This window comes from Vitis vinifera, chromosome 13, assembly GCF_030704535.1.
Source record: "Vitis vinifera cultivar Pinot Noir 40024 chromosome 13, ASM3070453v1".
In the NCBI taxonomy this organism is placed as follows: domain Eukaryota; kingdom Viridiplantae; phylum Streptophyta; class Magnoliopsida; order Vitales; family Vitaceae; genus Vitis; species Vitis vinifera.
Genome location: NC_081817.1, coordinates 18,436,155 through 18,451,680, shown reverse-complemented (window position 1 = coordinate 18,451,680; position 15,526 = coordinate 18,436,155). Strand labels below are relative to the sequence as shown.

General features: G+C 35.1%; 1 protein-coding gene across 1 annotated transcript; it reads left to right on the top strand.

Annotated features, from left to right (window-relative positions):
• Positions 1–1,142: 1,142 nt before the first annotated feature.
• On the top strand, positions 1,143–14,908 carry LOC100243374 (putative disease resistance protein At3g14460). The gene is made up of 12 exons (XM_019223946.2): positions 1,143–5,520; positions 5,842–5,934; positions 6,545–6,630; positions 6,758–6,816; positions 6,913–7,031; positions 8,069–8,787; positions 8,875–10,193; positions 11,885–12,291; positions 12,453–12,843; positions 13,190–13,991; positions 14,213–14,350; positions 14,443–14,908. The coding sequence occupies exon 1, from the start codon at positions 1,222–1,224 to the stop codon at positions 5,497–5,499; it is 4,278 nt and encodes a 1,425-aa protein (XP_019079491.2). The 5' UTR covers positions 1,143–1,221; the 3' UTR covers positions 5,500–5,520; positions 5,842–5,934; positions 6,545–6,630; positions 6,758–6,816; positions 6,913–7,031; positions 8,069–8,787; positions 8,875–10,193; positions 11,885–12,291; positions 12,453–12,843; positions 13,190–13,991; positions 14,213–14,350; positions 14,443–14,908.
• The last annotated feature ends 618 nt before the right edge of the window (positions 14,909–15,526 follow it).

The following is a 15,526-nucleotide window of genomic DNA, read 5'->3' as shown; positions in this document are numbered from 1 at the left end:
AATTCTATTTTTACTTGTACAAGTTCTTTCATTATTCACAAAACTTTGTTTTTTATTACATCTAGTTATACCCAATTTCCATATAATAAGGTGATTAAGGTTTGCTAGTGGTAAAAATGGGATGCATATAATTAACTTGAGATAGATATGAGATTCCTTCTCCATGAAAATTGAATATTTGAAGTTTATAAAATAACAAGTTCATCGTCCAACACATTAGGACTATATTTGGTTTCTAGAAGATTTGAGGGAGTTAGAGAAAAAGAAAACAAAAAGAAAATTAGAAAGAAAGAAAAAATAAAGAAAAATAAAAAATAGATTTTGAGTTAATAAATTATTTTGTGTCACTCCTTGTATCCATACCTTGAACCACGAGCCCTCTCACTTTACTGAGTATCTTTATTAACTTCGTAGAGTCACTAAAAGCTCATGTTCACTTTTACCTATAATATTTATAGAGATATTTCTAATAATATTCCTTATTCTAGAAGGAAATTTAATATTATAATAATGTATCAACTTAGGAAATATTCTATACAACATTTTTTTACAAAAAAATAAACCTTGATTAATTAGGAATTTGGTATGCATTCCAACATTTTGAAATTAAGTTGTAGAGGTGAATATAATTGAGTATCATAAGCTAGGATGCTTCTAAGTTCAAGCCATTATAAATAACAATCATTGTCATTGACAACTTTGCCTAATAGTGTAATATGCATATAAGATTGGAATAAATAAGAAAAAAAAATGTTACAAATCAGAAATTAGAAAATATCACATTTTACTGGGCTTTCTTACAATGAAATGAAACATATTGATGCAACAAAAACAAGATATTTTATGAATTTTAAGAAAAATCTCTTCATAGTTTTGATTGGTATGAAAGAAATATCATGCAAATAAAAAAATAATAAAAGAGGGATATATATATATATATATATATAGTTACATTAAAAAAAAAAATTTATAATAAAATTGAGACATTTTTAAATTAAAGTACACAAACAAACCAACAGTGGCATGCAGGTGGGCAGTCGGGCCATCTCAAACTCCAATATGATCCAGCTGTCTCTACAAGGACCTTCAAATAAATTAAAATGAAAATGGGTTTCTAATATTTAAAGCCTTCACACAGCAGACCCCCTTCTTTCTGCTTCACCTTTTTATCCACTGCTTGATTTGCTCTCTCTCTCTCTGCAAACAAAGTACAAACCAACCATGGAAGCTGTGGGAGACGCTCTTCTTTCTGCTGCCATCGGCCTCTTGTTTGACAAGTTGGCCTCCACTGATTTGCTCGACTTTGCACGCCAACAATGGGTGTACTCTGATCTCAAGAAATGGGAGATAGAATTGTCGAATATTCGTGAAGAGCTTAATGACGCGGAGGACAAGCAGATCACGGATCACTCTGTGAAAGAGTGGCTGGGCAATCTGAAGGATTTGGCTTATGATATGGAGGACATCTTGGATGAGTTCGCCTACGAAGCTTTGCAACGGGAACTCACGGCCAAAGAAGCTGATCATCAAGGCAGGCCGAGCAAGGTACGCAAGCTCATCTCCACTTGTCTTGGCATTTTCAATCCTAATGAGGTTATGCGTTATATTAACATGAGGTCCAAGGTGTTGGAAATCACTCGCCGCTTACGAGATATTTCGGCTCAAAAATCTGAGCTTCGTCTAGAAAAGGTGGCTGCGATAACCAACTCTGCTAGGGGAAGGCCAGTCACCGCATCTCTAGGATATGAACCTCAGGTCTATGGCAGGGGGACAGAAAAAGAGATTATAATTGGTATGCTGCTTAGGAATGAACCCACTAAAACCAATTTTTCTGTAGTTTCCATCGTGGCCACGGGTGGGATGGGCAAGACCACACTGGCAAGACTGGTGTACGATGACGATAAGACCGTAACCAAGCATTTTGATAAAAAAGCCTGGGTTTGTGTCTCAGATCAGTTCGATGCAGTGAGAATAACAAAGACAATTCTCAACTCGGTGACTAATTCTCAAAGCAGTGATTCACAAGACTTGCATCAAATCCAAGAAAATTTGAGGAAGGAATTGAAGGGAAAAAAATTTCTGATAGTTTTGGATGATTTGTGGAATGATGATTACTTTGAGTTGGACAGGCTATGCTCCCCTTTCTGGGTGGGAGCACAGGGAAGCAAAATTCTAGTCACAACTCGCAATAATAATGTTGCAAACAAGATGAGAGGACGCAAGATCTTACATGAGCTCAAACAGTTACCATATGATGATTGTTTGAAGATATTTCAAACACATGCTTTTGAACATATGAATATCGATGAGCACCCAAATTTGGAATCAATTGGTAGGAGAATTGTAGAGAAGTGTGGAGGTTCTCCCTTAGCGGCAAGAGCCCTTGGTGGCCTTTTGCGCTCTGAACTACGTGAATGTGAATGGGAAAGAGTATTGTACAGCAAAGTATGGAATTTAACAGACAAGGAATGTGACATCATCCCTGCCTTGAGATTGAGCTACTATCATCTGTCTTCACATTTAAAGAGGTGTTTTACTTATTGCGCAAATTTTCCCCAGGATTATGAGTTTACAAAGCAAGAGTTAATCCTCTTGTGGATAGCGGAGGGGTTAATTGAACAATCAAAAGATAATAGGAAAATGGAAGATCATGGTGATAAGTATTTTGATGAGCTATTGTCAAGGTCATTTTTTCAATCGTCAAGCAGCAATAGATCACGATTCGTGATGCATGACCTTGTCCATGCTCTAGCTAAATCTATTGCTGGAGACACATGCTTGCATTTGGATGATGAGTTGTGGAATGATTTGCAATGCCCCATTTCTGAAAATACTCGTCATTCATCATTCATCCGTCATTTTTGTGATATCTTTAAAAAATTTGAAAGGTTTCATAAGAAAGAGCGCTTGCGCACGTTCATAGCTTTGTCGATTGATGTACCAACTAGTCCAAATCGTTGCTATATAAGTAATAAGGTGCTTGAAGAATTGATACCAAAGTTAGGGCACTTAAGGGTGCTCTCATTGGCTCGTTACACGATAAGTGAGATACCAGATTCATTTGGTAAGTTGAAACATTTGAGATACCTTAATTTGTCCTACACCAGTATAAAATGGTTACCCGATTCAATTGGTAATCTTTTTTACCTTCAGACATTGAAATTATCATGCTGTAAAGAGCTTATTAGGTTGCCTATTAGCATCGGTAACCTAATCAATCTTCGACATCTTGATGTTGCTGGTGCAATAAGATTACAAGAAATGCCTATACAAATTGGCAAACTAAAAGATTTGCGGATATTGTCTAATTTCATTGTGGACAAAAACAACGGTTTGACAATCAAAGGGTTGAAAGACATGTCACATCTGCGAGGAGAACTTTGCATTTCGAAATTGGAAAATGTGGTGAATATTCAAGATGCAAGGGATGTCGATTTAAAATTGAAGCGTAACCTTGAAAGCTTGATAATGCAGTGGAGTTCTGAGCTGGATGGTTCAGGGAATGAGCGGAATCAAATGGATGTCCTTGACTCTCTACAACCTTGTTTGAATCTAAATAAACTCTGCATTCAGTTTTATGGTGGTCCAGAATTCCCACGTTGGATAAGAGATGCCTTGTTCTCCAAGATGGTGGATCTAAGTCTCATAGATTGCAGAAAGTGCACGTCTTTACCGTGCTTGGGGCAGTTGCCATCGCTCAAACAGTTGAGGATCCAAAGAATGGATGGAGTAAAAAAAGTGGGTGCAGAGTTTTATGGAGAGACTCGTGTTTCTGGAGGTAAGTTTTTCCCATCACTAGAGTCTCTACATTTTAAAAGCATGTCAGAATGGGAGCACTGGGAGGACTGGTCTTCCTCAACAGAGTCATTATTCCCTTGTCTCCATGAGCTTATAATTGAGTATTGCCCCAAATTGATTATGAAACTACCCACTTACCTACCTTCTCTTACAAAGCTCTCTGTACACTTCTGTCCAAAATTGGAGTCTCCACTTTCAAGACTTCCACTGCTGAAGAAATTACAAGTAAGACAATGTAATGAGGCGGTCTTGAGCAAGTTAACAATTTCTGAGATTTCAGGGCTTATCAAATTGCATGAAGGATTTGTGCAAGTTTTGCAAGGGCTTCGGGTTTTGAAAGTATCGGAATGCGAAGAACTCGTATATTTGTGGGAGGATGGTTTTGGATCGGAAAACTCTCATTCTCTTGAGATTAGAGATTGTGACCAACTTGTATCCTTGGGATGCAATCTTCAGTCTTTGGAAATAATTAAATGTGATAAACTAGAGAGGCTTCCAAATGGATGGCAGAGTCTAACATGCCTTGAAAAATTGGCAATCAGGGATTGTCCAAAGCTAGCGTCATTTCCAGATGTAGGTTTCCCACCAAAGCTGAGAAGTCTTACTGTTGGAAATTGTAAAGGTCTAAAGAGTCTACCTGATGGCATGATGTTGAAGATGAGGAACGACAGTACTGACAGCAACAACTTGTGTCTTCTTGAATGCTTAAGTATATGGAACTGTCCATCTCTCATTTGCTTTCCAAAAGGGCAATTACCCACCACCCTTAAGAGTCTACGCATAAAGTTTTGTGACGATCTCAAGTCTCTTCCAGAAGGAATGATGGGCATGTGTGCCCTTGAAGAGTTAACTATAGTGAGGTGTCCGTCTCTTATTGGATTACCGAAAGGTGGGTTACCCGCCACTCTCAAGATGCTCATTATATTTGATTGTAGAAGGCTAAAGTCTCTACCAGAGGGAATAATGCACCAACATTCCACCAATGCTGCTGCTCTCCAAGCCTTGGAAATCTGTACATGTCCATCTCTCACATCCTTCCCAAGAGGTAAGTTTCCCTCTACTCTTAAGCGACTTCACATTCGGGGTTGTAAACACCTCGAGTCAATTTCAGAGGGGATGTTTCACTCTACTAATAATTCACTTCAATCTTTAATCCTCGGGAGGTATCCTAATCTCAAAACCCTACCAGATTGCCTCAACACCCTCACATATCTAGTTATTGAAGATTCTGAAAATCTGGAATTGTTGCTTCCTCAGATAAAAAACCTCACTTGTCTTACATCGCTTATCATTCAAGATTGCGAGAATATCAAGACCCCCCTATCCCAATGGGGTCTTTCCAGACTCACCTCTCTTAAACGCCTCTGGATTAGTGGCATGTTTCCAGATGCAACTTCCTTTTCGGATGACCCCCACTCGATTCTTTTTCCTACAACTCTCACCTCCCTTATCCTTTCACGATTCCAGAATCTGGAATCCCTAGCCTCCCTGTCTCTCCAAACCCTCACCTCTCTTGAAGAGCTAGAAATCTACGATTGCCCTAAGCTCCGATCGATTTTGCCAAGGGAAGGACTATTGCCTGACACCCTTTCACGACTGCATGCGCGGCGTTGCCCACATCTAACACAAATGTACTCGAAGGAGGAAGGAGATGATTGGCTTAAGATTGCCCACATCCCCTGTGTGGACATACATGACTAATCCATCTGAGTAATAAAGAAGGTATTACATCTCATTCCCAACACATCATTCTTCCTCTTTCTCTTCTCAACACCACTTTGAATTTCTCTTACGCGCTATGTAATTTTCTAATTGGACTTAATTTTTAACAAGAAAGCAGCTCTTGGCTTGGTATTTTCGCAGTGTCTAATTTTCTCTATAATCTGTCACAATAAAAAATGAGCATTACTACTTCTACCTTGCCAAGTGCAATAAATGAGATTTTAAATTTCTTTTACATCGAGGCTATACTAGAGGAAGTTGTAGTTTATTGACTTGGTTTGGTTTACTAATTAGATGACATTATCACTTCACTTATTGTAGTTCTAATCAGGTCATTTACTGGAGAAAGGGGAAGAATGGCGTTATATAGATCTCATTCCTAATCAAAGTGCCACTTCGCCAATACACAGTCAGGTAATTCTTTTGCGCTTAAACTTTTCTTTCAAGTTCCCATTCATTCGCTAGTCCTGTTTATTTGATTTAAGATTTTCTTTTTCTTGAAGCTTCAAGCCTGAAACAAATATTGAACACATTTTCATGCTCTATTTTGATTTGGCAGTTTGCAAAAATGAAATGAACCACTTATAAGTGTTCTCTATTTAATGACTTGAATTTCAATGCTTTTAAATAATTTTATTCACAATTTCATGTGTTTGATTAAACTCATTTAATTGGAATTAAACACGTTTAAATTATCGATTTGACAACATCTAAAACATTTTTGGTTCCTCAGAAGTGTTAAATAAATTTCTCATAGATTTTTGTTTTTCCCTTAATTTTCCGATAAATAATCAAACACGAAAAGAAGTTTATAATTTTTTTTTCCCTACTTTCCCATAAATTTTTTGAGAACCAAAATAGTTTTATAATTGCTAATTTTAAAAAATTATTAAATTCATATATATATATATATATATATATATTACTCTTTCCTTTCTCATGCAAGAAAAAGGAAATTATGTTTGCTAAATTTATCAAACCAAACTAATCATCATTTTTTGTGTTTTTTTTCTTTTCATTTCAGTGTTCATTGTAAGTAATCAAGATGAGCATAGAAGATTTCTTATGATAAACAAAGTTTTGATTATGACCATGGAAGAAACATGTAAGGTAAACAACAGTAATTTTATGCCAATGTTTTTTAGATATGAGATCATTTAGAATTCATATGAAGTATTCTATGATACTTGAGTTCGTCAAATTTTTTAGATGCTTGAACTCTCCTTTGGTTCAGCAGCTTGCAGTGATTGGGCGTCCATGTAAAATGTGCTCTAACCAAGTGGACTTCTTCAAAAGGTAAGCAGTAGGCATAAATCTCTTCTTAAGATAGTTGATGCACTTATTTTTGTCTCAATTTTGATGATATTTTCTTCATGTTTTGACTTTTGCAAGGAAGTGGAATATGAAGAAAGGATAGATTGTTCAGACTTTGCCTGTGGAGGAAGGGAGATTCCTGGGTGCTCAACACTTGATGCTCATTGCTCTATTCAAGAAGAATAAGAAACTCAGAGGTACAAGGTTCATTTTCCCATAATTATCTTGAAAATTTTTTATTAATTCATTTATACATTAATCAATTGAAGAGATTTTGGATCCTCTTCTGTTAAATATCTACTTGTGTATGTGATTTTTGATTCCAGGATCAGTTTCAACCATGTCAAAAGCTGAATATACTAGTATTGTAAAGTTATATCAATTCATTTTCAATGATGGAAGTCAGTTAAATCCTACATTTTATAATCTGAGCAACATAAAATGGTTTCCAAAGGAGTTATTAGTGATTTTTTTATTTTATTTTTAGTTGATAGAATGGAATTTGGGTTTTATGCTGAAGGCTCAAAACATGCAGTGAATGGAGTTAGTGCTTGATGATTGCAATCCAGATAAATTATAACAGGAAGCAACAACTTGTATCTATCTTAATTCCTGGAAATCTCGAGATGTCCAAGTCTCATAAGATTTTCCACTAGTTAAAGTACATACCATATTTAAGCATCAACGTATTCATGATTGTTCAATTTTGTGGTCTATAGCTAGTTGAATGATGTATGATGACAACAATAGCCATATGAATTATCCTCTTGAATCACTAGAGATCGAGGGATTTCCACCTCTCACATCCTTTCAGAGATATGAGTCACCCACTTCCTTTAAAGCAAATTAATAATATTTTGGTATAAGCAAATGAGGCCAATTAGGAAAAGAAATTACGGAGAAAAAGTCAAAGTCATTTGAAGTCTTTTGTAGTTGGTTAATTCTTTAATGATTGATGCTTATTTGGATTTAATCTTTCTTAGCGCAGCTGATTTTAACTCATTTACTAGAATTATTTTATTGCCTAATCATCAAATCCTTGTGGAATTTTTAATGATGCAAATTAGGTACTTATGGTGATGATATTCTTATAAATTTTAGCGTCATTCCCTTTGTGCTAAAATCAATCATGCTCATTCACTATATATAAATCTTATCTTCTTATACATTAACTTCATATTTTTGTTTTAGTAAAAGTTTTTTGTTTTAATGAAATTTTTTGTTGTACATGTAGTATGCCCAAATAGGTTGCACATCCTATTGGACATCCTGTTGGAGCAGCAATGTCAAAGAAGATGTACGTTATACAAATATTTGAAGAGAAGTATTTAAATCTGGAAACTACTGGTGTGTTTACAACCTCAGAATTCCTCACTTAAGAAAATGTGGATCTCAAGTCCTACCTCATCAGATTTAGAGTCTTACATCTCTTTAACAGCTTTGTGTTGCACATTGTCCAGGTTCAGGTTTCCTTTGAGGAAATAATTTCACGAATACACTTGCAAGGGTATTAAAACCCCTTATCTTTGTGGAGCCTCCAAAGATTCACCTCTCTAAAAACTCAGTTCATTCATTTTATATTGTACATTGTTAAATGCAATTTCCTTTTGACAGGATTTCTTGCTACAACTCATTGATCTTTCAATGAAAATATTGTCAAATTTGAAATCCTAGCCCCCTCCCTTGGTCTTCAAAACTTCATTTCTTTAACTTGTAGAGATTGAGGGATGCCTTGTTCTAGTCCTTCTTACCAAGTGAAAGGTTGTCTTCTAAGTTTTATCAAACTTCGAAATCAAAGATGTTTCAAGGAGAATGATAGAGATTGGCCCTAGATTGCCCGCTTCCCCTAAAATGAGGATACATCATAAACTCATTTTTGAACCATAATAAATTCAAATTGCAAAAATGGGTGCAAAGCCAATTCAACCCTATCCTATCCTTACATTCATTAAGGTAACTCTTATTCTCAATACACATTTCTTACTCTTTTATTTGCATAGTACCTTGTAAATTTCTCATATTGATGTTGTGTTTTACTAGTGGCTCAACAATTTGTGGAAGTTTCCAAGAAGTTGTGTTGAAAGTTTGACTAGGAAGCAAGTTTTGAGTACAATAGTTACAAACTTATGGGTGAGTATTTTGTTTCTTATCGATCTCTCCCATGGTCAATGTAAGCATCTTAAGTTCTACCTGTAATGAAATCTTCGTAATTTTATTTGAAGTGCTCTTTGAGCGGTCTTAGTTAGAGATTTGACATGCAAGCATGGGACGTAAAATGACAAGGAAGGGTGTTATTTGATAACAGTTACAAATTGGCATGGATGTCTTCATTTCAATTAAGCATCTTTTGTGATACCCTTCTAATTGGATTTGAATACAATTTTCTAATTCAATATATAATGCATAAAGTTTACCTTAATAAGTGCACTTTATGTTAAAATATCAATCTTCTGTAATCAAGGAAATGACAAATTTTCCTTTTAGAAAGAATGATGAAAATTTTCTTTATCGTATAGTTATTTATGATCTCAAGTCATTCCTTTAAGGTTTTCAAATTGTCAAAAGGAAGGATTCAATTTGCTATATGTTTAGTGCTCTTATTCTGTTGACAAAATGAGATTTGGATTTCACATTGGAGACTACAAGTTTGGCCTAAATACAAGTAACACCTCTTTATTTCTTTCACACATGATTAAAAAACTAAGTAGCAAGTGCATATGTTTAACTTCCATTTATTTCTTCTACAGTTTCTACAACACACCACGTTCTTATGTCTCTTGGAAAGTTAAGAACATTGTTTAAAATATGGTATGCCTTCCATGCTAAGAAGTATTTTGCTCCGTGATTGTGGTGGCTCAAATAGCAACTTGCATCTGTTTTGATACATGGAGAACTCAAGAGAACATATGGTATTTAGTGCCTTTCAAATTAGTGGATTTCATATTAATTTCTCAATCAATATGCAATGTGTTTGTCATGGAACATTGCTAAAAAAATTTGTGATTTTTTTTTTGTTTATAAATCATTACTAAATTTTGATTGCAAATAATTGTGAGGATTCATTAGCAGGAATTTTATCCAACATACAAGCTTTTAGGTGAGTGATATACACTGAAATTTTTTCTATTTTGTTTGGTTTGAAATGCTTTTCAATTTTAAACCAACATACTGTTATTTGTTTGCAACATGTTATATTTGTAGAAAATTATCTTATCTAGATTTATACTATGGATTTGAATAATGTTTGAGGTGAAGGAGACTTTTTGGCATGTCCTGCTATCTTGAGTTGTGCAAGTCAAAGGCTCGAAGAGCACAAACTCTTATGACTAGAGGAAAGACAATTGAATTCTCATTCTATGGTGAGCTGTGAGGATTCTGTTGTGAGTTGTATGGTATTCTTTGAATTGCACATAACCTTATTTGGCTTTCAAATACTTAATGCAATTGTGCATGACCATGAATTGAACTCATACTTGACACAGTTGTGAGTTGTATGGTATGCTTTCTTATTTTCTTTTTATTTTATGCATGGGTAAAAAAAACACTCTTGGTAACCTAAGGAACATTTGGTTATTGCAATACCTAATGTTTTTTGGAAGCTGATTACAATATTCATGGGTGAAAAAATCTTTTTTTTAATAATTTATTTTTTGAAGGTAGATTCATGGCCTTTATCAATTTCTTGCATATTCCTAATATTATAAAGCTTACTTGTTTTCCGAAATTGCTTATCGTATGATAGAAGTGAATGCATTAAAGATTGTTAATTGAAAGAAATAATTTGTTTGTAGCTAGAGATTGGAGATGACATTACAACATGATCTCATGTCCTTGGTAATTTGTAGATTGAGGGTTTTCAAAAGGCTTTGCCCTAATACCAGTAAAAGAACTGCCATGGAAGCAACTAACATTAGTACCTTGTATCTCAAGTTTCATAGAGAGTTGATCATTGAATTGATGCCCAGTCTTTTTCCCAAGATAGGTGTGTTATCCATGCCAAGGGGATGCCCTATTTAAATTATAGGGCTTTGGATTCCTTAATGATTGGAATGAACTCTGGAATTCCTGCATATTTCTAAATGCCATGTCACATCTTTCCAACATGGCAACTTCCTTCAATGCTCTAAATTGTGGAGATCACGAGTTGCTAAAATTTGAGGTCTGCATTAGAGAAGGATTTGTTTGATGCTCTCACTACTGGCTACATCTCTTGTCCTTACAACTACATATCTTTTAATCCCCTTCAGTGAAAAAAGAATAAAAAACTTAAACAAGTTGTCCATGATGACTCACATTCCTAATGTTCTAGTTGATGGTGTACCTTCTTGAGATTGAAGAAGGAGAAATGTCAAAGACATCCCTTATCTGAGGGAGGCCTTCACAGACTCATCACTCTCAAACAACTCAAGATTAATAGTATATTTAAGATTTGTTTCTTCTCAGATGACCAAGGCCTGCCCTTTCTTCCAATGTATCATTCATGTATATTTTCATGTAAAGATTCCAGAATCCATGAATTTCCTACATCACCAAGACCTCACCTAAGCTCCAATTGTATTTAATATATGGAGAAATCCAACTTTGATCCATAATAGTTTGGATTCCAAAAATGGAAGTAGAGAGGGTTCACCCTATCCTATCCATATATTTAGCAAGTTTCATCTATTCCCAACACATAATTCTTACATTTTATCTTCTTGTTACAAGTATAAATTGTCATACTGTTAAAATTTTCTACCAATTCAACTACTAGAGAATCCCTACACTGAACCTTTTTGTTGAAAACCTTACTAGGAAGCAACATCTAACAACAATTACAAGCTTTATGGCTTCACATTTTCTATTCAAAGTATGTTCTTCTTGTTGGTTATCCAATAGTCCCATGTAAGCATTTGTATTTTTATTTCTCCCAATTTAAATTTTAACACAATAATTTAATTGAGTGAATTCATTTATGTTAACAAGAAGTTTTGCTTGGTGTATTATTGCAGGATTCTTTTTGTGAAAGGTTGTCTAACTTCCTATTCACCATGTTTTCTACTTCATTCAGGTGTAGTGACGTGTCAATTAGATATCTGGAAGTTATATGATGTAACGAATTAGAAGCTACCAAGAAGGTGCACAACTTTAAGCCTCCTCGAGAGCTAATAATTGATGGTTGTATGGCCAAGACACCTTTTTCCTAGGGACAGGTTTTTCATTCAATGTAAGAAGGTTGATGGTTCAAAATTGTATATAGGGCTTTGGGGTTGTTACTGATTGGAATGATTCACAATTCAAGCAACAACAAGTCTTTGGAATTATTTCAAATCTCTAAATGTCCTCTCACGTGTCTCCAAGAGGCCAACTTCCTGCAATCCTAATGAAGGTGGAGATCCCGAATTGCTAAAATTTGGGGTGTAGAGTAGATGAATGTTGTCGAATGCAAAAGAAGAATACTACTTCTCTTAAATACTGGTATGGCGCTTGTCTCTATCTCTCACATCATTGCTAATAGATGCCTTACTTGATCCTGAAACACCTTGGTATTTATGATTGGAATGATTCACAATTCAAGCAACAACAAGTCTCTGGAATTCTTTTAGATTTCTAAATGTCCTCTCACGTGTTTCCAAAAGGCCAACTTCCTGCAATCCTAATGAAGGTGGAGATCCTGAGTTGCTAAAATTTGGGGTGTAGAGTAGATGAATGTTGTCAAATGCAAAAGAAGAATACTACTTCTCTTAAATGCTGGTATGTTGCTTGTCTCTATCTCTCACATCATTGCTAAGAAATGTCTTACCTGATCTTGAAACACCTTGGTATTTATGATTGGAATGATTCACAATTCAAGCAATAGCAAGTCTTTGGAATTCTTTTAGATTTCTAAATATCCTCTCATGTGTTTCCAAGAGGCCAGCTTCCTGCAATCCTAATGAAAGTGGAGATCCTAAGTTGCTAAAATTTGGGATGCAGAATAGATGAATGTTATCAAATGCAAAAGAAGAATACTACTTCTCTTGAATACTGGTATGTTGTTTGTCTCTCTCTCACATCATTGTCAAGAGATGCCTTACCTCATGCTTAAACACCTTGGTATTTATGATTGTGGCAAACATGTTTTGTTTTTGAAGTTTATGTGTTGTGTTCCACTTCCAATGCTGTCATTTGTTTGTGAACTAGCTATGGTGGTTGCCCACTTGGCCTCTCTCAATTCCTTGCATATTGGAAATATTTTGAAGCTTAATCCTTTTCCCAAATCACATGCTAAAATAGAAATGATAGAATTAGAAATTGTTGGTTGCATATTGGCAATATTTCAAAGCTTAATTCTCTTCCTAAATCACATAATCTCATCCCCCTTTGTAATTTGCAGATGAATGGTTTTCAAAAGCATTTTCCCTAGTATCAATGGAGGAAGACAATCTACCTCAGAAACAACTAGCATCTTTGATTGAATTGGTGTCTCAAGTCTCCTAAAGAACTCAGAATTGAGTTGGTACTCAAGATAGTTTACTTCCACAAGATTGAATTGGGGTTTGTTCCCTAAGACAATTCAAAATTATAGCACTTTGATTTCTTATTGATTGGAATGATTTATGATAGCACAAAAAATGTCTATGGAATTCTTGCATTTTTCTAAATATGTTGTCATCAGCTAAGCTCCATTTGTATTTTGCAAGTGGAACCATATATGAGAGACAGAACTCCTAAATCCAATATTGAGATATGGGCCAAAGATAGCCCACATCTCCCATGTGAAAACCGATGGTGAGATTCATTTTTGATCCATAATGGTTCACTGCAATAGCGGAAGCGAGTTCATCATATCCTAGTTTCACACCATTGAAATTTTCTATAAGTGGAGCTATTAGGTGAATTTTGCCCTTACCTTTATTGTGAAAAAACTTCACTAGGGAGCAGCTTTTGACAGTAGTTACAAGCTTTATGGCTTTACATTTACTATTCAATGTTTGTTCCACTTGTTGGTCATTTCCATAGTCCTATGAAAGCATTAATATTTTTGTCTCTCCCAATTCAATTTTTCAGGCAACTTTATCCTTTAACTGGATGAATTCATTTATGTTAATAAGATTTTCATTTTGGTGTATTCCTACAAGATTCTTTCGATGATGGGTTGTCAACTTCACTTTCAGCATAGCTCCGAGTTCATTCAGGTGTAGTGATATTGGTAGTTGGATATCTACAATTCATATGGTGCAATATATAAGAAACTACCATGAGGGTGCATAACCCTAAGTCTATTAGAGAGATGGTTGCATATGCATACGACACATCTCTTTCCTAGGGACACATTTGTATATATCTTTTGGAGTTGTTATTAATTGGAATTATTCAAAAGTAGCAATAAACCTCTATAATTCTTTCAAATTTCTAGATGCTCTCTTTCCATGTCTTCCCAAGAAGTCAACTTCCTGCAATCCTAATGAAGGTGGAGATTCTGAGTTGCCCAAATGTGGAGTTCAAACTAAATGAATGTTGTCAAATGCAAAAGAACATCACATCTTGAATACTGGTATGTTGCTTGTCTCTATCTCTCACATCATTATCAACAAATGCCTTACCTGATGTTTAAAACACCTTGGTTCTTATGATCGTGTAAAATAGATTTTAGGTGGTAGAGGAAGGGATAATGCACCACAACACGTTTCTTGTGCATCTTACAATGATGCTCTCTCACAATGATCAAAAGAAACATAGTCAAAACTAAGCAATGATGCGATTTTACCTCAAGGAGGAAGGAAAGGGAGAGGAGAGGAAGTAACCCAATGCAAAGATGCATCAGATTGCTGTGTCTTGACAAGGGGATGAAGAGAAGGAGAACACAAGATGCTGCTTATTGGTAACACAAAGTCCTTATGAAGATAAATTGTTTGTCTTGACCAAGAGATGAAGAAACAGAAAAAAGAACCCAAGGTTCATTAGAGGATATTGGTGTGACAATTCACCCATGTAAATTTAAACAAGTATCTCCATTGAAAAAGGTTCACATGACATACCCATGAGTGCTACACTTCTGTAATTTCATTAAACTGTCATGCCACAAACTGTGGATCAATATATTGTGCTATCATAGTATTCCATAATTGCTTCCCAACTTTACATGATCAAAGAGGAAAATATACATACGCACGACACCATTTTTGTGATTTGCAAACCTAATGAATACAATTAAATCCTAATAAAAAAATCATTACAGCTCAATAAAGGAAAAATTTTAGAACTGTCCTTGGCAAAATGGAACAGAGCAAATCAAAGGTCCAAAATTGCAGGATTATCTGGAATTGTTTCTGATTACAGTGATTCATAAGTAGCAACAAGTCTCTAGGCTTCTTTCAGATTTCTAAATGTACTTCTCTTATGTCTTTCCAAGAGCTCAGATTCTAGCAATCCACCTTCAAGTTTAGACTAAATGAATGTTGTCTAATGCAAATGAAGAAGCAACACTTCTCTTGAATATAGGTATGTTTCTTGTTTCTACCTTTCACCTCATTGTCAAGAGATGCCTCACCGGCTGCTTAAACATGTTGATATTTGATTGAGAAAAAACATGTTTTGGTTAGTAGAGAAGTTGATAATTTAGCACAACACATTTATTGTAGACAAAACCATTGAAGATTTCTAATATTTTGTTAGTTTGGATGGAATATGAATTATAAAACTTTTAAAAGTTATAATTAATTTTAATCAT